General features: G+C 38.6%; 1 protein-coding gene across 4 annotated transcripts in view; it reads right to left on the reverse strand.

Annotated features, from left to right (window-relative positions):
• Positions 1-301: 301 nt before the first annotated feature.
• Positions 302-21,385, reverse strand: part of ebf1a (EBF transcription factor 1a) — a 158,248-nt gene continuing 137,164 nt past the window's right edge. Inside the window, exons 12-17 of one of the 4 annotated variants that reach the window (XM_067457483.1) lie at positions 14,059-14,124; positions 12,598-12,775; positions 10,453-10,632; positions 8,853-9,047; positions 7,696-7,764; positions 302-3,092 (exon numbers count right to left, since the gene is read on the reverse strand). In XM_067457483.1, coding sequence (XP_067313584.1) covers positions 7,697-7,764; positions 8,853-9,047; positions 10,453-10,632; positions 12,598-12,775; positions 14,059-14,124 — 687 coding nt within the window. In that variant the 3' untranslated portion in view covers positions 302-3,092; position 7,696. Of the gene's footprint in view, positions 3,093-7,695; positions 7,768-8,852; positions 9,048-10,452; positions 10,633-12,597; positions 12,776-14,058; positions 14,125-21,385 lie in introns of all 4 variants that reach the window. The other 3 variants (XM_067457482.1, XM_067457485.1, XM_067457484.1) reach the window with 3 other exon arrangements.

Consider the following 21,385-nt stretch of genomic DNA (forward strand, 5'->3'; position numbering starts at 1 on the left):
TTTTACAGCTTTCATCAAAAAATGATAACAATCTATACAGTAGTTTTTGTCTTGAGTTTTCCTATCAATAGAACGGTTCAGTGTGTATCCAGTCAAAAAATGAAACAAACACAAGAATAGGAGGCAGAAAAAAAGAAGACCATCTTTTTGGTTAGAGTCTTGAGTCCTACAAATGCTTGTCGTGTTCTAAGAAATCCATCTTAATCATTGCGATGGAGCTGCTGACAAAGTAACCAATGTGTAACAGCCACATATGGAAAGAAAAACATCATGAACGGTGTATCATCAGTCATTTCTGATAAAAAAAAAAAGTCCTCACACAAACCCCATATCAGCATATTAAAAACCATTTTCTGTTGGATGGCAGAGTGCGGACACACATTACAGGAAACAGCACTTGAACCATTCATAAAAGAGCCCTGAAGACCGATCATCCAGGGCCGATTCGGCTGACAGTAGAATTAGACACAGCGTTACAGACTGGGAGTCAGCAGCACGTCAGCTCTGGGGGCAAGGCGTTGTGCTCTGATCTGGAATCACTTTGCTCAGTGTGAGAAATACGTCAACGGTACCTTACAGAGTGCTGCAGCACGGACAACATACCACGACCCAGAACATGCAGGTTCACATGCACCTCCAGCTAAAGTGAACGTCCCCTCTGAGCAAACGGTGACACTGTAGAATATGGCTTTGAGCTTCTCCCCCTCTCGTGAGCGCAGCGGACATAATCGAATGAAAAAAAGGCAGACTTTTGATTTAAATGAATGAGAAAGTGCAACCCATCCCACCAGCAACACATACAATATGAATCATATAATCTCTATTTATATTCCTTCAAGTTTCCTTTCAATACCATTCATAATACAAACAACAGAAAAATGACAAATAAAACCTTGATTTAGGTAAAACTGACCGATTTGTGCTTTTTTTCCAGAAAGAAATCAATCCCTTAAGGAACTCTGTGGCTACTCTTATTGGTGATGGTGGCTGTGAAGTCTGTACAAGTGATTGTACGCTTATGGGTTTGCATTGTTAAGGCATCTATACTGCTGGTACTGATAAGCGTGAGAGAGAGAACATGGAATAGACAGATTTATAAGCAGGCATAAATAATCAGATAAATAAAAGAGGAAAGAAAAGACGAAAAAGAAAATGAATCAAAAACGTCCTCCTAGGTTTGACACACAAAATAAAACCATCACTCTCAGAGAAGAGCCCATGCATATTATTACAATAGTACAGGTTCTGTAAGCCTTTAAAGAAAAAAGATATAGATTTATATATTCATCATTTATATTTATATATTTATATATATTTATATCATTTAAAAAAAAATCTACATAACTAAATGCTGTGAGATGCTACTTTTTTGCCATACATTAAAAATTCCAAAAGGAAAACAATTGCTTTTTAACTTACAAATTATACAAAAATAGACAATGGCTTCTTTTATGAATAGAACTTAAAAAAATTGGAAGCTTGACATGATACAAAACAAGGACCTAAATGTAGACAGAAAAAGACAAACTGCCGGTGATGAAAGCGAACAGATGGACAAATAATCACGAAAAAAACCTTCCACATTCAAAGTAACTTCAGGGAGAAAGAATATACAAAATCTGGATATACATACATTATTTATATGGATATTTTACAGACTCCCCTCTTTTTGTCCAGAATCCTTGATTTGTGTTTGCTGAAGTTTGAGAGATTTCGTGTAACTTATGAAATGAACCGATCATCAGTGTTATTATAAGCTGCCTTAAGCCATTCTGAGATAAATAATAATAAAACAAAGACTTTGGCAACAGAAAGTATATGTACAAAAATAGACTACCAAAGTAAGCCAATCAAACTGCTGTATGTTGGGTCTCTGACATATTTGGAAAGCATTCATCATACAGTGCTGTCTAAACATGAAAATACTTTGCTAATTCAAGTCATGTCCCCCAAAACAAGCCAAAGTAACACACAAAAAGGAAAAACGGGTTGTTTTAACCGTCGGCTCTGAAATAGTATTCCTCTTATCCTTCATTTAACCTATATCCTTCACTAGCGAACACAGCAAACCAAACACATTAAAAAGTATATAATCACAGTTTCATTTTTTTCATAGACAAAGCAAAATAAAAGAAAAAAAAAATCATCACATTCTTTGAGCACATACAATTCAACGTTTTCTTTTTTATTAAATGGCATGGCAACTGAGGGCGTTTTCCTTCAGTCCATCTGTTTACTGCATATCTCTGCTCTATTTAGCAGCAAATATTACCATGAACATAAATACTGATTTGTTGTGGAAATTAGGTCGCTTTTTGTCTTTGAGGACGGATCTGGACATTAAAAAATTGCAGCATGATAGCATTTAATAACTTTCCTACATCATAACCATCCAAACCGGCTGGTACCCAGATGCTTCATATGAATCTTCACAAAAAATTACAACAGGGAAGCGAGTATGGCGCTACAATTTCATTTAGTAAGAAAACATTACTACAAGATTATGGCAAATCATTTGTTGGCTTCTCTCTGGGACAAAAAAACAAAACAAAACAAAAACCCTCCCTTCTTGTTTTCTGTGTTCAAGCAGTTGGCCTAAATGTTCTCATTTGGATTTTGCACTAATGCGTCTGTTCATATAAAAACTGGTCAGTGTTAATAGAGATCTGTGCCGTTGTCCATCACTGCTCTCACGAACATCATGGATGCACCCGCTCCTAAAGTGTCATGTTTGTGTGATACAGTCTGTAAAAAAGGTATGTGATCATTGAATTCATCAAAAAAGCCCATGGATAAAATGAAAAAGAAATCCATCCCTCCTTTACGTGTGGGTAAAACACAGGTGGGGAGGGAGTCCTTATAGGGCAGTCCAGATATAAGCTTAAAAACAAAAGCAAACAAACACTTTCTTCCCATAAAATGAGATTCCTTTGTCAAAAGGCCTGAGTTTTAAAAGTTCAGTTTTCATGTCTCCTCTGCCAGAAATTGCCTTCAGCTCAGACCGTAGATTCTCTGGTGAGAGCTGAAATCAAATGTGCCTCTTCAGCAGCCCAGGAGCCCCTACATGGGAGGAACAATCATCCCTGGGATCACTAGTCATGAGGAGAGAGAGAGAGAGAGAGAGAGAGAGAGAGAGAGAGAGAGAGAGAGAGAGAGAGAGAGAGAGAGAGAGAGAGAGAGAGAGAGAGAGAGAGAGAGAGAGAGAGAGAGAGAGAGAGAGAGAGGGTAAGACATGGGATTGTTTGGTTTCATCTATCATGCAGCAATCCCCAAAGAAAAGCATCTGGAGAGCATGTCTTATTCAAACAATATGAACAAATAAGACTGTTTTCTTGTGTTAAAGTCAACCTGGCACAAAAAGTGAAAGAAAGAGAGGGCGTTTGAAATACTGTACTGCTTTGTGCCGAATTCCCAATATACATCTGAAAATTACAATACAGGTCAGTGTTATTTGTATACACTTTTAGTAGAATTTTAGCAGATTTGTAAAATGCACTTTTTATCAATTTTATTCGTTTTTTTTATTTTAGTTTTCATTTTAGTTAAGTTTTATTTTTCTTTTTTTAAAAGGTAATTTTAGTGCTTCAACACAAAAAACCCCCCAAACAAACAGGAAAACACATTGTTCAATTTACTTAATAATATTATTTCAACCCGATCACACATAAATGCGTATAAATAGTACGAGTGTGCAATGTCGTGGAATGTATACGCCAAAACTCATTTTGGCGTGCATATGATACGCTGTTTTTCGCGTGCATATGATACGCACTTTATGGCGTATATATGACACGCGCTTGGGTAGGTTTAGGGTAGTGGGGTGGGGGGTTCGTATGTATAATACGCCATAAAGTGCGTATCATATGCACGCCAAAAACGGCGTGCCATAGACACGCCAAAATGAGTTTTGGCGTATACATTCCACGACATTGCACACTCGTACTATTTATACGCATTTTTGTGAGAATACCCTGATTATTTGTTATCTACGCAACAAAATTGTGTTTCTCTTCTAAACGTGATTTCTTTGCTTTCGATTAATGTGATTCTCTAAAATGTGCAATCTACATTATTTGGGGTGAATGTGAACCAATTAAGTAATTGAAAATGATTTTTGCTGAAACTAGTTCCCAGCATGCTTTGCTTGGGACTTGACGAGAAGATTAAAATAGCTGAACTTAAGTGTTCTTTTATGTTTTTTTGGGGGGGCAAAATTAGATAAGGGGGAGACTTTATATTGTTTAATTGTGTTTAATGTTTAATTATGTTGTCATAATTAGAACCATTTAAATTATACTGTGGACTGAGACATCACGTGTCATTAAAGAGCATTTCATACATAGCACTTGGCATGTTCACTATGTGCTACTGCTGACTAACAGAATGAAAGCTAGTCTTATAAATTAGTCAAGTGACCGCAAAAATATGCAAAAACAAAATAAACTTGTGATTTGATTAAAGAGGCGGTGTCTCAAGTCCCCCTGTGCACACCACTGTTGTTAGGAAGCCATATTCTAATAATTTTGAGACTAATTGGGTTACTTAAAAATGACTTAATTCCATATGTTGAATTTATGTGAACAAATTATGCTTGTTTACCTTTATTGATTCACATGGAACCGATGTACATGATTAAATCATGTAAATCCAACACACCTTTTTTTCAGTGAACTTATCAAACTTATTTCAGTTATTTGCAGAAAAATGTCTAATTTTCATTTTTGTTTAGTTAAATTAAGATCAATATATGGCTACGTTCTACAAAGCCAGAATGTCCAGCAACATGGGCGCACGTGTTGGCTTTAGGTCAAACCAACTCAATGAGCACAGAACATTAGAGCCAAGTCATGTGACCCACAAACTCCAAACTTTCTCTTTCTCATGCCTCCTAGACAAAAGGGTATGTATCCTGTTGCGCACGTTGCCTGTTTAAGGGTTAAATACATGGTTCAGCCATGAAACTGTAACCAAGTGCTGATTGTTCCCTCTAATGATGTGGCATTAGCCAACCAGATCTACTTCCTAATCCACATAACCATATATATTCATACCCTAGCTTGCGATCGCCCTGTTGCGCAATTATGAAAACTTCTGTTTAACCGCCCTCCTCCCCAGCACCACCTGTGAAGATCTGCTACAGGGGTTTGAATAATATTCTTGAAGCAGTATGTCTTTTGTTATTTTAATTCTTGTATTGTCTCAGCAGCAGCGTAGCATATCTTGTCCGCCAAAATCAAGCACATACTCCGAGCTGGTTAAATAATTCACTCCGTGTTTTAGTTAACCATTATAACTCTGATATGGTTACTGAGATGTCGTGCAACAGTTTTAAAGTAAATCTATGCAAAGAAATGGAGGGGTTTAAAAACAATGCACATGGATCACATCCAAACAACTGGTTAGAAATATGGCTTCAATCAGCTGAAGACAGAAAGACTAAATGAATGCAGAAGTATAACCCATAATTCACTGTGCTTTCGATCACACTGAAGCTATACATTAATCAAAAGGATGTACAATTCCCTGCGAGTGGATGAGGATAATCTTTATTCTGTATGATCCACCTAAGGTTGCAGGTCGTCCGTGTTTAATTGGAGTCATTGTCAGGATAAATAGTGACTTGCTTTACAGGCTGTATATCAGTCTCCCCATCAGGGAGCCATTATATGAACAATTCATCAATCCAATTAGTGATAACACTATAGGACGGCTTCGCAACGCATTAGCTAATGCTTCTCTCCCATGAGGACAAAGCTCCATGGGTTCGGAGGAGACGTTCAGGATATTCTTACAGTCGGAGGGACTTTTCATTTACATCAAGAGCGTAGAGGACAAACTCAGAGCGCTGAAAAGAGTATGCATGCAGTAGTTAGTTATTTATACTCTTAAAAATGACTTTCATTGGTGTAATCCAGTATAATCCAGTCATATTAAATAATATATTTGACTTGAATAAAAACAGGTCATTTAAAGCGGCTTTTATTTGACTGTGTAGGGTTTCGCCTGTGTTCTGATGAGCGACCGAGTGTTTATTTCATGTGCCTATGGGGACCGACGCACATTTATGCGGACATCATTTTTACGAGACAAATTACAAACAAACAGCTATGCTAATAAAAAGTGCACGCAGTGTATACACAGTCTGACCCAAATTAACGTGCTTGCCAACACTTAAACAAAAATAGCTCGAGCTTAGATAAATAATTTTTGTTCTCAAACACTAAACAATGTTCAGTCAAACATTAGTATCACTTCTATTCATTATTGGCCAAGAGGAAGGAAGTCCCATGAGCACCGAGCCGGGTTTCTCTCTCTATCGCTCTCCACATTCAGCGGGCCACATCACCACACCAGATTTTTCATGTAACATATTGGCTTCCTATTGATTTCCTCTCCCTGGTCCCTCATCTCTAATTCCTGGGTTATTTCCTGAGTGTCTCTGCCTCATTTGAAATGGAAAAAAAATGAGTGGTGACCGACAATCGGTCATCGGGTCAAAGTGCTGAGTGCATATCAACATATGGAGAGGAAGCACTCCACGCTCGCAGATAAGAGATGTCTGCCTCAAACGCTCAATTACTTTAATATTGTCTCACTGTGGACATCTAGATATTTCTGCTCAACACCCGGGGCCAAATGCTACACGGAGTAATTGTCATAAACCATAGGAAGCTGATTGTGTCTTTGTTTCAGATAACAGTGAACATATGTCTTTATAGTGTTTTAATGTAGCAGGCTACAACTGAAATCTGTATGTATGTCACCTCAAAACAAAAGAAAAAAAGGAGAAATGAAGTTAATTATTAATATATAAAAAAAAAAAAAAAAAAAAAATATATATATATATATATATATATATATATATATATATATATATATATATATATATATATATATATTTATAGGACCACTTGTGTTTGCACCGCACATTTTCACCTTTTGTAATTGTAAATCACAATTCTCAGTATAATATATATGCATATATATATATATATATATATATGCATTCATTTAATTATTTTTTTTATTAATTTTATTTGAACCAAATGGCCATTTTCTCCCCACACTGTGAGGTACATGTGAGGTACTGTGAGGTAAAAAAGGTACATTTCTATCACTGGGGCGGTACCCTAAGGTACAAAACCAAAAAGGTACTAATATGTACCTTTAAGGTTCTACTATGTACCTTTAAGGTACTAATATGCACTCTTAAAGTACTGATATGTACCTTTTACGGTACTAATACGTACCATTTAGGGGTGAGTAAGGTACAAAGATGTACCTTTTCACTTTTGTACCTTAGGGTACCGCCCCAGTGACAGCACTGTACCTTTTTTTCTGAGAGTGCACTCACACTTTGGCCAAAATATAATTTGCACATTTCTTCTTGAGATTCACTTTGTGCATTTTTATATTGATGGACTTATGGTTAGTTAACTGACAAAACCCTTGTATTCTACACTCCACAAGCTAACTCTGAGGAGGACTTTACACAGGAAACAGGAAGTCAGACAGGAAATGAAACACATATGGAATGCTCTTCGAGACACGCAGCAGGCCCCTGGTAACCGAGCAGAAGTGAGGAGAACGAGGGAGGATGAAGGGAGAGGATGCTCTGACAGTCATGCTGATGGATGGCTTAATGGATAGAAAGAGAGGATGATGAAGAAAGAGTGTGAGACAGGTGTAACATACTTCAGGAGAAGGCCAGTCCCTGCAGGGAGCTGGCGGTGGAGTACTTGCTAGAGTCCACAAAAGATTGATCTACTGGAAGTAGAATGAGGAAGCAGGGGGAAGGGGAAGGAAGATGAAGGAAACAGAGAGAGAGAGTTATTATTTTTAAGTACAACAAGAGGAATAGGGTCAGAGAAGCAAATGTAAAAACAGATTACCACAATTTGGGGAAAAACTGACAGCTGTCAGTGTTAGAAGGTTGCGGATCAGACACTCGAGCGTTGTTTCAAAATAAGTGAGCTGCATCGCTGCCTACAAACGCAGCTGCCTTTTAACTGTAATGGAACCTCATAAGTGACTATTTGGAAAACTTTACATTAGCGTCATATAAACAGTGCTCTGCATTGGACATTTTGAGAGAGAGAGAGAGAGAGAGAGAGAGAGAGAGAGAGAGAGAGAGAGAGAGAGAGAGAGAGAGAGAGAGAGAGAGAGAGAGAGAGAGAAATGTCAAAATAATTATAGTAATTTTGAAGGCAGCTCACTAGGTTTTGGAACAGCACTTGTACATATAGAACCAAAAGTTTGGGGTCAGAAAGATTTTAAACATAAGAAATTATTACTTTTATTCAGCATGGAAACATTACATTGATCAAAAGTGACAATAAAGACTTAAATGTTGCAAAAGATTTAGATTTCAAATCAATTCAAATAACCGTTCCATTCATCAACGGATCCTGAAAAATGTATCACAGTTTCCACAAAAATATTACCCAGCACAACTGTTTTCACCATTGATAATAATCATAAATGTTTCTTGAGCAGCAAATCAGCATATTAGAATGATTTCTGAAGGATCATGTGACACTGAAGACTCGAGCAATGATGATGAAAATTCAGCTTTACCAAAACAGGGATCAATTACATTTTACGATATATTATAGTAGAAAATTATTAATACTTCACAATTTTCCTGTATTTTTAATCAAATAAATGCAGCCTTGGTGAGCATAAGACAATAAAACATCTTACTGACCCCAAACTTTATACACAAAACCTAATTATGCACCCGTTTCTTCATCACATTTGTCTTTATATAACAGATTTAAACCTAGTTTTTAAACCCTGGTGTTTGCCCTTTCTTGGATAGGTCAAGCTTTGTATTCTGCTGCTCCACTCACCTTGAAGGCCGTTTCCGTTGGCACTGGTACAGGTGGGGGGCGGCGAGGTCTGGGGCCGCACAACGGGAGCAAAAGCGCTCTTCTGTTTGACTGCAGACACCATGTTGGCCGGAGAGAAAGAGAAGATGCCTGAGGAACTGCTGCAGTTGGAGGGAAGACTGGTGGAGGAGGCCATGGTGGGACTGGAAGGAACAACTGGGGGACAGGAATGATCGAGAGAGGGAAAGGGCTTAGGATAGGTCAGAGCATACCTCGTAGTTCTACGATGTACGGATAGGGACTGAACACAGACCCGTGAGATATATTCGTGAAGTATAGGCCAATATTATTATAATGGCCATTGATCTAGAAAATCAAATGTGAAAATGTTGATGATTTATTTTATAGTGTTCTTTGATTGCACAAACTCAACGTCTGCTCCTCTCAGAACAACATTAGCGCTGGTCCCTCCCCTGCCCCATCTCTACCGCCTCTCCTTTTGTCTATTAATACCCTAAGAGCATTTTCCCCCTCAACGATTTTACAATTACTCCTGTCGTATTTCAGCTGCTCTCTTATATCCTGCTCTACCTTTATTGTTGTTATTATTCTACACTTAAATTTTATGGCACTTTTCCAAGTAAATTCTCCTGATAGTGTCATAATCCATTTATGAAGGCCTAACTAATCAATTAATGAAAATTGGAGCCCACAAAGCCTGCTCTCTCGCATTGATTGAAAGTGTCAGCGTGGAGTCAGTGAGCCTGTTAAAATACTTGTTAACATCTCGGAATCAAAGTACCGAAGTTGAATTGCTTCTCCTGCAATTAGTTTATTGATTTAATTAAGACGCTTTAATTTAGAAGCTGTGCGAGAAGATTGGTGTTATACGAATGGCTAAGCATTATAGACAGCGTCTGATCATGACTGAAGAAAAGAGTGGCTGGGATTATATTTCTGCTCTTAAAGAGACACACACAATAATAGCTTTGACTGTTGAGCTACAACGTTTTGTTTTAGAAAGGGGCTCCTGTGGCAGGACTGGCTATCTTGGTGGTCTGAGTGAAATATGGTACAGAAGTAAGAGGTGTTAATGTTACTACAGTTTATGTTTAGCATGCAAGGACCCCGTCTGGATATAATATATACATACTGTATATACACTACCGTTCAAATGTTTTTGAAAGTCTTTTATGCTCACCAAAGCTGCATTTATTGGATCAAAAATACAGAAATACGTAAAATATAACAATTTAAAATAACATTTTTCTATTTGAAAGTAATTTAAAATGTAATTTATTCCTGTAATGGCAAAGCTACATTTTCAGCAGCCATTACTCCAGTCTTCAGTGTCACATGATCCCTCAGAAATCATTTTAATATCCTGATTAGGTGCCCAAGAAACAAACAATTATTGTTAAAAATGTTTAAAACAGCTTTTTTTTCAGGATTCTTTGATGAACAGCATTGTTTTTGCAATTTGTAACAAGTCATTATTGTCACTTGATCAATTTAATGTGTCCTTGCTGAATAAATAATGATATATTTACACACATCACTTTATGTGAATGCTCAAATTTATGTGCAAATAATTTAAAAGGATGCGAGAGGGTCTACTCACTGGCATAAGGAGAGTTGGCAGCAGAGCCGTTGAGGAAGCTGGGCGATCCTCCCAGCGTGGTCATGCCTGTGTTTCCGTATCCATTCATACTGGTGGAGACGGTACTGTAGCTACTCTGCTGGGGCGTCGTGCTGGGTACGTAACCGTGAGGGGATACACTGCTCGTGTTTCGACTGAAACCTGAAACACACACACACACACACACAACCAGGAATGAAAGGAGCCACATGACATAGAAAATACAAAGTATAACAAATAACAAAATCAGCTCTTGGTGACCATTGACTTTCATTTTATAGAAAAGAACACAGTGAGCCCTCTGCTAAACATCTCCTTTTTTGTTACACAGTAGAAAGAAAGTCATAGGTTTGGAATGACATGATGGTGAATATGATGACAAATTTCATTTTCAGGAATAAACTATTCCTTAAAAAAGATCTGTGTGTCAGAGACAGAGAGGGCAGAAGGAGGATATGGACTATAAATATACATCAGGACATTAAACGCTGACATGGGTGAAAGCAGCAGGAAGTTCTCGCTCCAGGAGTCCCCGCTGTCTGGTACAAAGGCAGCGCTCATCTCTGCTCTGCTTACTATTCATTCTCCCTTTCATCAGACGACTGATACATTACTGCTGACTTAACACAAATCATTCACTGTCACAGAGGCCAAGGAATGCTGAGGTAAAGGAGCCTGGAGGTTCAGGGTGCACTGCTGAACGGTTGTATCTGTCTGCATGCTGTCTATCTCGCTGGTTTTCACCCACTTCCCTAAGGTTTGAAGGACACTGCAGACTACAGACTACCGTGGCACATTTTACTGGGACTGTACAGAATCACTGTTACATAGAAAGGAGTGTATGCGATGGAAAAATGTAAAATTACTTAAATACACTGCAGCAATATTTCAGCACATTTGGCGCCTGGTTAAACTTACGGGTGTTTAGTGAATAAAACTAGGGTGGTAAAGGTTCTCTGAAATTTTTTTTAATGGTTTGGAATTGGAACGCACTTGCACCTTGGTACATCCTAAATCTGGTTTCTTGAAAATGACGGAGTTCAGCTAATGTATGTTTCTGTCGATGGATACGCCTTCTGGCTTGCCAATATAGTACAGCAGCGAGGATCCAAAAACGTGGACAAATAGTCACTCTTGTAAATTTTGTTAAATGCGATTGCCACATGTTCGAATATGTCAAGTCATTTACGCCGCCATCCCCCGGGTGTTGATAGCGCGCAAGCGCAGGTGAGAACTGAACAGCACATATTGCTATCTGTGTTTAAACTAAACTCATTTAAGCCTTGCCATAAACATTCAACTGCAAGAATACACGAGAGGGAACGTGCACGCTATGAGATGATCTGTTGGTACGCTCATTCAGTGTGCACATAGAAAGCCAGTGTGCAAATAGTCTTGCACTTTAATGGACAAATTCACACAAAATTATGTCAACATGTCCATCTTGGCAAGTTTTCTAACAAACATAGTAGCTTATGCCTTAAGTGAATGTAAACAGTAGAGAAAGACAACGAATGTGTTATAGCATCAGTATTTTGGATCCATGCATAAAGTGACAGCTGCCTAACATTCCTATGGTCTGTGTTTTTTTAATGCTACTCAAACAACAAAAGACAAGGAAATCTTCCACTTATCTTGACTGAATTGCTTTTGTAACTTTAATAATGATTCATCTTTATTTATATTATTAATCAATTATTTATACAGTGAAGATTATATGCAATATTATTTTACATTTGATTACTTGAATTAAATTTATACCCAAAAAACATAAAAAAGACCTGTTTACTGTATTTGAATATTCGCTCTATTGTATTTAGCTTTATTATTATTTATTCTTCTTTTCTTATTTTTATTTGAGAGGAGTCCTTTTTTCCCTGAACATAGCACATATCGGACCGAACTGAAACCGGAAGCTAAAATAGTGATAAAAACCAAACTGCAAGTAATTTGAACCCTTACACCCCCAAATAAAATGCAGACATTTGTGCTAAAATATCACATGCAAAGGCAAATTCACTGCTCAATCTTTCTAGATATCTCTCTTTGCATTCTCATTGCATGCATATATTCAATCACATGTCCAAAATATCTTGAGGATTTAAGATTAATGTCATCTCCGCTCACCCTGATTGGCTGCTTGTGTGGAGTCGGACACATTGACAGCGAGCTGGCTGTGAAAGGAGTTGACACCCATCATGCCAGTGTGGACTGAGGTGTTAGCCAGACCTGGCAGCTGGTTGTGACCACGTGGGACGTTATAAAGCGCCTCTGCGATATCTGCTGCTCTTTTCAGAATTATTTCCTGTCAAGATCAACAAAGAAATTAACCAATGCCACAATTACAAGGATATTAGTTAGCCAACAATTGTCTGAAAAAAACTCACTATACTTTAAATAATCATATATATTATAAATAGGAGTTTGACTAAATAACAATACTATGTAAAACAGCATTATATATATATATATATATATATATATATATATATATATATATATATATATATATATATATACACACATACATATAAACAATTAATACATAAAAAGATGAATAGCTTTTTTTTAAAATAAAATATTATGAAACAATTAAAAAAAAAAAAAAAAATATATATATATATATATATATATATATATATATATATATATATATATATATATATCAATTTTACCACTGCATCTTATTATTTAGTATTTTAAAATATTTCTTAAAACAATTACACTTATGCACAGGCAACCTATTAAAATATAATCATATGAATCAGCGAATAAGAGGGTCAATATATTGTTAATACTAAAGAAATAATCAAAAATGTCAAAGAGGTTTGTTTATCTGCCAGCCAGACTAGATAGAGAACAAAACACAGAAGTTTAGGGTGGAGGGGAGTGGGGCTGCACATTTTGGTCTCATAATTCACCCTCATAAAGATGACAGGACTGTGTGGAGGTTGGGGGATAGGGGTTCCTCAGAGAGAGCTCTTTGAGTGGGTTGATGACTGGAGTCATGCTCCATCCACTGCCTAGCCTAAATAATTCAGCATCACTGCACTCATGCTCAGCTCAGCAATCGATGAGCATATGCCCTCACTCGCAGTTCATAACTGATCTAACATTGAAGATGCCCTTGTGGTCCTTCAAACCAATGAGAGAGAGAGCTCTGGAGGAACTGCGCTGGGGGATTTATGTTGAGGAAATATGTTAAGGAATATTAGAGAATGAGGCCTTAAAGCTCTGAACTGGGAACAAATGCTTATCGGTAATGCTCAATTAAACCCTTTACATGAGGAGGATGGTAATATTTACACTGATCCTATAACACAATCTTATCCTTAATAATACAATTTGCACTCTCTTGTGCGCTTGCACGTTTGCCTAAAAGAATGCACAGCATTTTACTATTTTCCTTATATGTATGCAATTTAAATGTATTTTTACGTTTGTGCGGTTCTAGTCAGTTCTAAAATGTTATAGTAAATTTAGTACACATTTTAGTCCCAAATTATTCCTGAATCATGATTTCTGAATGAGGCCCTGTGCATCTAGTGTTTATGGTTTGCGATCTTGCTGTGTTTACTTCAGTCTTACCTGATTATTGTGTGGCATCCCATACAGAGCTTCCACCAGGTCTGCGGCCCTCTTCAGAATCACCTCCTATAAGACAGAATGTTTATAAGGTGGCCCTTTAGCTTTCTATTTTTTATGTCAAATGCACAAAACACGATATAGATCACCAGCATAAATATTTTAAGAAAAAACATTGCATATATATGTGTGCAATTTAATTAACCAAAACATTTGATTCTGCTAGTCTATTTGGTTACTTGACCGACACAAAGAGACTTACAGTAGAATTACTACAGGATCAGTCCCTTTAGAACAATATCAGGTTAAGTACTTTGCTAAAGGGCACAATGCTAACAGGGGACCTTCAGTTCATAGATCGCCCCTGACAGAGTTTGAACATGTGACCTTTGGATTGCTAGCCAATAGTCCTGACCACAATTCCCCAACACTACCATTTGCAGAGGGAATATGTCTTAGAAAACACCTTAACAGTCTTTGTACTACCAAGAGCACTTCTTACAAACAGTACTGCCACTGATTCCATGTATAATACATGAACACAAACACATTTAAAGCAAATACATGTATGTTAGTACATGCAAACGACCGCTCTGCAGGAGGCAGGGGCTACAGTAATGTTATTTTCCTTCAAGATAATCGACTTTCACTTCCATAACCAAAAACCTATTTATTACCAACCTTTCCACACATTAAACATTCATTTACAGTGTTCTTTATACTGTGTATTCATTTCCTTTCTTTCAAGCCCTCTTCTTCTCCTCGTTTTTTTTAAACCCTGAAGCTCCAGTGGAACCCTTTTTAAAAGTTAATGTGCTGGTGCTGAGGAAATAAGCTCGCAGTGCGACAACCAGAAAATTGTTCTCACCCTCGGCGTGTAACCCTCGCTGTGAACAAGCCCCCGAGCATGTGTGCCTGCCTGCCAGCCGACATATTGCCTTTCAATCAGCCCTCTCCACCTCCCCCCGGCGGCCCCAGACGCAACACACAGACACGGACATGACGAGGGGGTCAGCAAAGTAATAAAGATTTTTAGTGCGCTGTCCAAGGTGCTAAATTCACTCAATAATGGGAGCTCTGGCACTGCGTTAACCCCTCGTTAGGGGTGCTTCGCGGGGGAGGCGCCCGTCTCTGTTCGCCCAGGCTCGGGCTGGGTGATTGAGAGAAGCACGGGAGCCTGGGGAGGCCTAAAGTGATGCTTTAGTATGGATGTGTGACTCCGATGGGCTCTTCTCCTTTACCCTCTTCTTTGCGGGATGGAGGGAGAACATAAGGGATGGATAGCATTAGTCCATGGCTCGGTCCCCTGCTGCACCGGTACTGTGTCATTTACCTAGTACACCTCTACACACACCTCTCACGCACTCTCCTCTACTTCTCTCCCTTTCGCACTCGCTCTCCTTTGTTAGAAGGTCTCGTCCCTGCCTATCGATCTCCCGTCATTACGATATTGGGGGGTGGGGGAGGGATCTGTTGAGAGGGCAAATCCAATAAGGAAGGGGCCAAAAGTTTGTCCAGATAAACAAATAAATGCTATTAGCACGGGCTGTGTGTGGTGGCCCTGTGTCTGGAAGCAGAGCCCATTTCCTGGGCGAGTAGCAGGGCTTCCAGTAAGGGCTGAGCAGGGAGCCAGGAGCGGTAAACAGGAAAGAAACATGATCTTGGATCTGTGAGTCTGTATAGCTGTCTATCAGTCAGAGCCATCATAACCCGGGCTCTATCCTCCCCCTTCACCGCTCCTTCAGTACAGCCATGAGCTATGAGCACCCGATCTCCGTTTCGACCCATTCGGAGTGTCTTTAGCACCCTGACAGGTGTTTTCCAGCTTTGTTTTCCATCAATGTGAAAGCCGAGACATATATATACACTCATAGTAATACATAAGCACATATAAATGTGAATGTGTGCAACCAAACAACCCCAGGCATAGTGTTTCGAAGAATATAATATCAAATAGCCACAGCGCAGCACCGTAAGGGCCAGCATCCACATTAATGTGCTCCGGACATTGAATCTGTTCCTGTGTGTAAATTATGGTGGCTGGTAATATGATATACATTCATTAGGAAGGGGACTGCTGAAAAAAAATGAAATAAGGCCCGGGTCACATCTGGAATGTTAAGGCAATGGCGTCTGCACATTTACAAGGAAGCCAGGCCTGTAAAAACATGACAAATTTATTCCTGTGCTTGTTCATTTGCAATTTTATCATCTCCTAATGTTCTATTAGAGCAGTAATACCAGCGGGGTCACCATCGTCGCTCATGCGGAACGGAGCGGCGTGATGATGTCATACTTCCTGCTCTGCTCCCCTGACCCCATGGACTGCTGGTCTTGTGGAGGTTCTGATATTATTATCTTAACTGAGGTCCCGTACTACTGAGGTAGTGCTGTGCAGTCACAAATTCATTTAAAAATAAATGTACTTATATTTAAATAAGTACAGCCTTCAGTCCATAGCATCTCAGAATTGTTTCTAAGGCTATCAACTGACTAAAAACTATTACATTAGTAATGATATGCAAATTGATCAATCAAAATGAATTGCATCATTGAATTGCATAATTGGTTAGTTCACCCAAAAATGAAAATTCTTTCATTAATTACTTACCCTAATGTCGTTCGACACCTGTAAGACCGTTTCAAGAACGGAACACAAATGAAGATATTTTTGTTTAAATCCGATGGCTCAGAAAGGCTTTCATTGACACCAATGTCATTTCCTCTCTCAAGACCCATAAAAGGCACTAAAGACGTTGTTACAAAGCCTATCTCACTACAGTGGCTCTACAATAATTTTATGAAGCCATGAGAATAGTTTTTGTGTGCAAAAAACTGAATAAGAACTAAATAAAGATTTGAACAGTTATGAATCAGTGAATCGATTCAGGATTCGGATCTGCGTCCCGTGATTTTAGCAGTTTGAAACGCGTTTGCTGATTCATAACTGTTCGAATCTTTGTTTTGAAATCGGCCCATCATTATATAAGTTGTTATTCAGTTTTTTGCTCACAAAAACTATTCTCGTCGCTTCATAAAATGATTGTAGAGTCACTGTAGTGAGATAGGCTATGTAACGACGTCTTTAGTGCCTTTTATGGGTCTTGAGAGAGGAAATGACATTGGTGTCAATGAAGCCCTTTTTTATTTTTGGGTGAACTAAACCCTTTAATTGCAACGGTAAAGCAAAGACTACTTGAGTCCATTTACTCCAATTACTTATAAAGTAGAAAAATAAATGTATCACATAACAAGCCAAAATAAACATTAAAATAACACCCTTATTGTAAACATTCAAAAACAAAAGACTAGAATATAAGAATAGCACATATTATACTGTTATTATATAGGGTGCACCAAATGCAAACCCATTCCAAGTGGGATGTAGATATAATCTTTGCAAACTAACCACACAAACTTATGTGTCTCTATCTGTTTGCAATAACTGTAAATGCTTGGCTGAAATAGAGACCACACCGGTGTGTAATGTCATGCTGTTTATACCCGCCAAGGCTGCAATCCATTTTGATGAATGAAGGCTATCAAATAGTGAGTCTTTCCTTATCCTGACAATAATCTAATCTTCAGTTTCAAACACACCATTTGTCGCTGATGTAAGAGATGAGATACTCCAACTGTGAGTCAATACAACCACGCCGGTTTCCAGAACAATGTGTTAGGTTTTAATCTGATAGAAAAGCGTCCTTACCGTAATAATCATAAATGTATGACAGCCTTATGACAGAGTTGGTTACGGGCAGAGAACAGTGATTCATCAAAAAAAAAAAAAAATGGTTTTGATGCATGACAGTTAAAATGTTTGCACGCATTTTCCTGGATTAAACTGCAGTTTCAGCCAGTTTTGACGGTACATATGGTGTCACACGTGTGTTATTCACCTTTGCGTGAGGTAAACTGCGATTTACGCAAGAGTGCATTGAGTGAAAGTAGCCATCACATTGTGAAGACAGGGCGAATCACATGTGAAGTAGAGCAGAATGTCCATTCCATGTGTATGAGCACAGCTGATGCTCAGTTCTTTGACTTTTGCAGATTTGAGTTTGCTTGCTCTGTCAAATGTATTGCTTTACATGGTGGCCTAACCACCGTGCTTATCTAGAGCAAAATCAAATATCTTTAGTCTTCCTTTCCCCATCTCTCCCTCCTTCATGTCTTTCCACTATCAATAACTGCCCATCATAAATATCCGTCACTGTGCTCTTTAACTAATGTGACTTCATTGCATAATTCATATTCTCTCCGGGCCTCAAAGGTTATTCTCTGAAAGTCAATAATAACCTGTCTCTCCACATCTGCACAGTGCGACAACGGAGTGCAGCCACCAAAAATTAGCAAAGACCGAAGGTCTAGATCACATACTTCCTCAATGACATATACTTGACACATATATGACAAATACTACTTTTTTTTGTTTTGTTTTTAAGTTTGTGAGATCAGTGATTTTAAACTTTTCTTGCTTTGTGTTGGGAAACACTGGTCTAGGTAAACTTTAATTTACAACAAAATTTGTAAAACAAAAGTGGTTTTATGGATTTCCCACTAATGTATAAAGAACACACTGCAACGTTACTGAGAAACAAGAGATTTTTCCTGGAAGCCCAGATTGAATTTTGGACCCTTTAGAGGTAGCCAAGGGGGATCAGGTGGGTGTGAAGTGACAGGGAAAATGTGGGAAACAACGCTGACAGAGGAGATGGAGAGAGACCAAAAAAGGCAGCAGCCTGGATGTGCTAAATATGGGGCCAGGTGCATTGTGGGATGCAGTTTTTTCGTTTATATATATATATATATATATATATATATATATATATATATATATATATATATATATAAACTTACTTTAATTCTATTCTTGCGTGCATATACACTACATGTACAAGTATAAATATATTTTAATTCATTATGAAAGTATGCAAATACATTAATATGGTACTATGATATTATTGGCCAGTCTTATGTAAAATGCAACGCTTCGTTTTATACAATATTTAGGATAACAGGAGGCTCTTGCTTGACCTCTGGAGACACGCACCCTTGGTTTGAAATCAAATATCCTCACTATCACCCATACAACACATACAAAAATCCTGTTATTATAAGAGTCTTTAGATGCAAATTTCCTCCCTAAAATATCAGGGGGAAAAAACAACAAAAAAACATCTTGTTGAACCAACGCTGCGTAATAAATTTGCTGGGCTGGATAACATAGTAGCATGCTTGTTCAAGGACTGAGAGAAACAAGTTAACCTGCCGTGTTCCGCACTTGGCCCTCACCTGTGATTGAGTCCAGCAGTTTAGAGAAGTGCCGTCAACAAACTGTTATTGCCTCAATAAAGGGCAAAATCAATAGTGCTGAAATGAGTGGCTGGGCGCAGTAGCCGACGCTGTTAATATCTCGCAGAGAGTGTTCGAAAGAGAGGAGGAGGAGGGACAGAAAAGGGAGGGGAAGACAGAGAGAGGGAGACAGAGATGTGTACAAGCTCAAGTACTTGAGGAAATCAGGGTAAAATCTATCTACTAACACCAACCTTGTCTTGACAACCAACCGGACATGTATAGGCTCACCAAGAAATTATTTCTCATTTACCCATTGCATGTTCACTATCTCTATGCCCTCTTTCCTCGTGCTGCCTTGGCTACCTCTTCCCCCTTGTGGTGACTCAATTATTGTTGGGTGAGCAGTAATAAAGTGAGGGCTGTGGTGCCTTCGATCGGCTGACCTGTGAGAAGGCAGCACCGGACAGCTGACTTCACCATGATGGATCACCCAACTCTCTCTCTCTCTCCCTTCCTGCCTCTTTTCCTTTTGTTCTCTGTCTCTTGCTCTCTTTCTCTGCCAACATGTCAAGGCAGGACTAAAGCTGTAAATGTTAGTGTGTTGTTGAATGGTTTGGGCTATTGTTTTCAATGTGATCTGCATTCTCTGAAGACAAACATGAGCTAATTAGGCATTCAATGAGCAAATTTCTATTCATCAGCCAATCATTTTCTTCATAAAGAACATGGAAAGACCTACCTACTGTATAGTACTGTATGCTTTGAGGAAGTTAAAGGGATAGTTCACACAAAAATTAAAATTTTATATTTATCTGCTTACCCCCAGGGCATCCAAGATGTAGGTGTGTTTGTTTCTTCAGTAGAACACAAATGAAGATTGTTTAACTCCAACTGTTGCTTGTATAATGCATGCCAATGGGGTCTAATTCTAACTAATTCAAAATTGGTGGTGGTGGTGGTGGTGGTGGTGGGGGGTCAATCTCATGTCAGTCTTGAGTACCTATAGAGTAGTATTGCATCCTTCATATCTCCAAAAAGTCTTTAGTTGTATTATATTTATAAAAGAAAGATAGGCTGTACCGAGTCTCTCCGGAAAAAAACGAGCGGCTGGAGGCGTATCGTGTGGGTGGAGCTAAAGAATGATGAGCGTGCAACTTTTGCTTTGAGAAATTCTGAAAGCTGACATCGTCATGGGTGGAAAAGAAACCGTTACCCTAAATAAACCGTGGCTACCAATCAGATTCAACTAATACATATATGATCCAGAATCAGATCTGGAGGCTAAAATAAATTGAACAGGAGAAGCAGCAACATCAGGACGTCCGTCTCTGTGGTATGTACTGTATTTAGTGGCCTGTCAACATTTGCGTTTGTTTACTTGTGGTTTATGATGACATGATTCGGTTTATGGACTATTGTATGTGACTAAACCTTAGCAGTAGCAAGCAAAACGGTTTTGCACGTCAGATAGTGTATAAAAAAATGGAGTAGTGGATTTGAATGAAGGAGCACGTTTTGTGTGAACATCCCCTAGGTTTATGTTTGGGTGGTTTCACAATAAATAAACTGACACCTATATTGGTCAGCTAAACAAATGTATTTAAACACACACCATAGATCGCATGCTCCATTGATAAATTAACTGTAACGTATAGCCAACAACATCGACATTTGAAGCAGTTTTACTCACCACCTGCTTCCAAAGCACGACCGTGAAACTTTATCGATGGGAAAGCTCCGTCAAAAAAACACTTCTTTGGTAACATTGTTGATTTCATGAAGTCCTGTGACAGCAGTGACCATGGAGATACACTTTTGCGACACGATTGAAGCGTGATGTTGTGATGCTTCTCGTCATTTGTGTGTTCAAATCGGTTCAAATGCAGCGCTGTCTTCCTGGAATACTATGAGGGCGCGTTAAAGTCGTTTGACGTCACCCATAGGAATAAAGTGGAGCGCGGCGCATCAGAAGTGTTGCACGGACGAGTGGATCTGCAGCTTGAGAGCAGTATTTATGGGCGTGCATTTTCTC

Source organism: Pseudorasbora parva, chromosome 11 (genome assembly GCF_024679245.1).
Source record: "Pseudorasbora parva isolate DD20220531a chromosome 11, ASM2467924v1, whole genome shotgun sequence".
Classification (NCBI taxonomy): domain Eukaryota; kingdom Metazoa; phylum Chordata; class Actinopteri; order Cypriniformes; family Gobionidae; genus Pseudorasbora; species Pseudorasbora parva.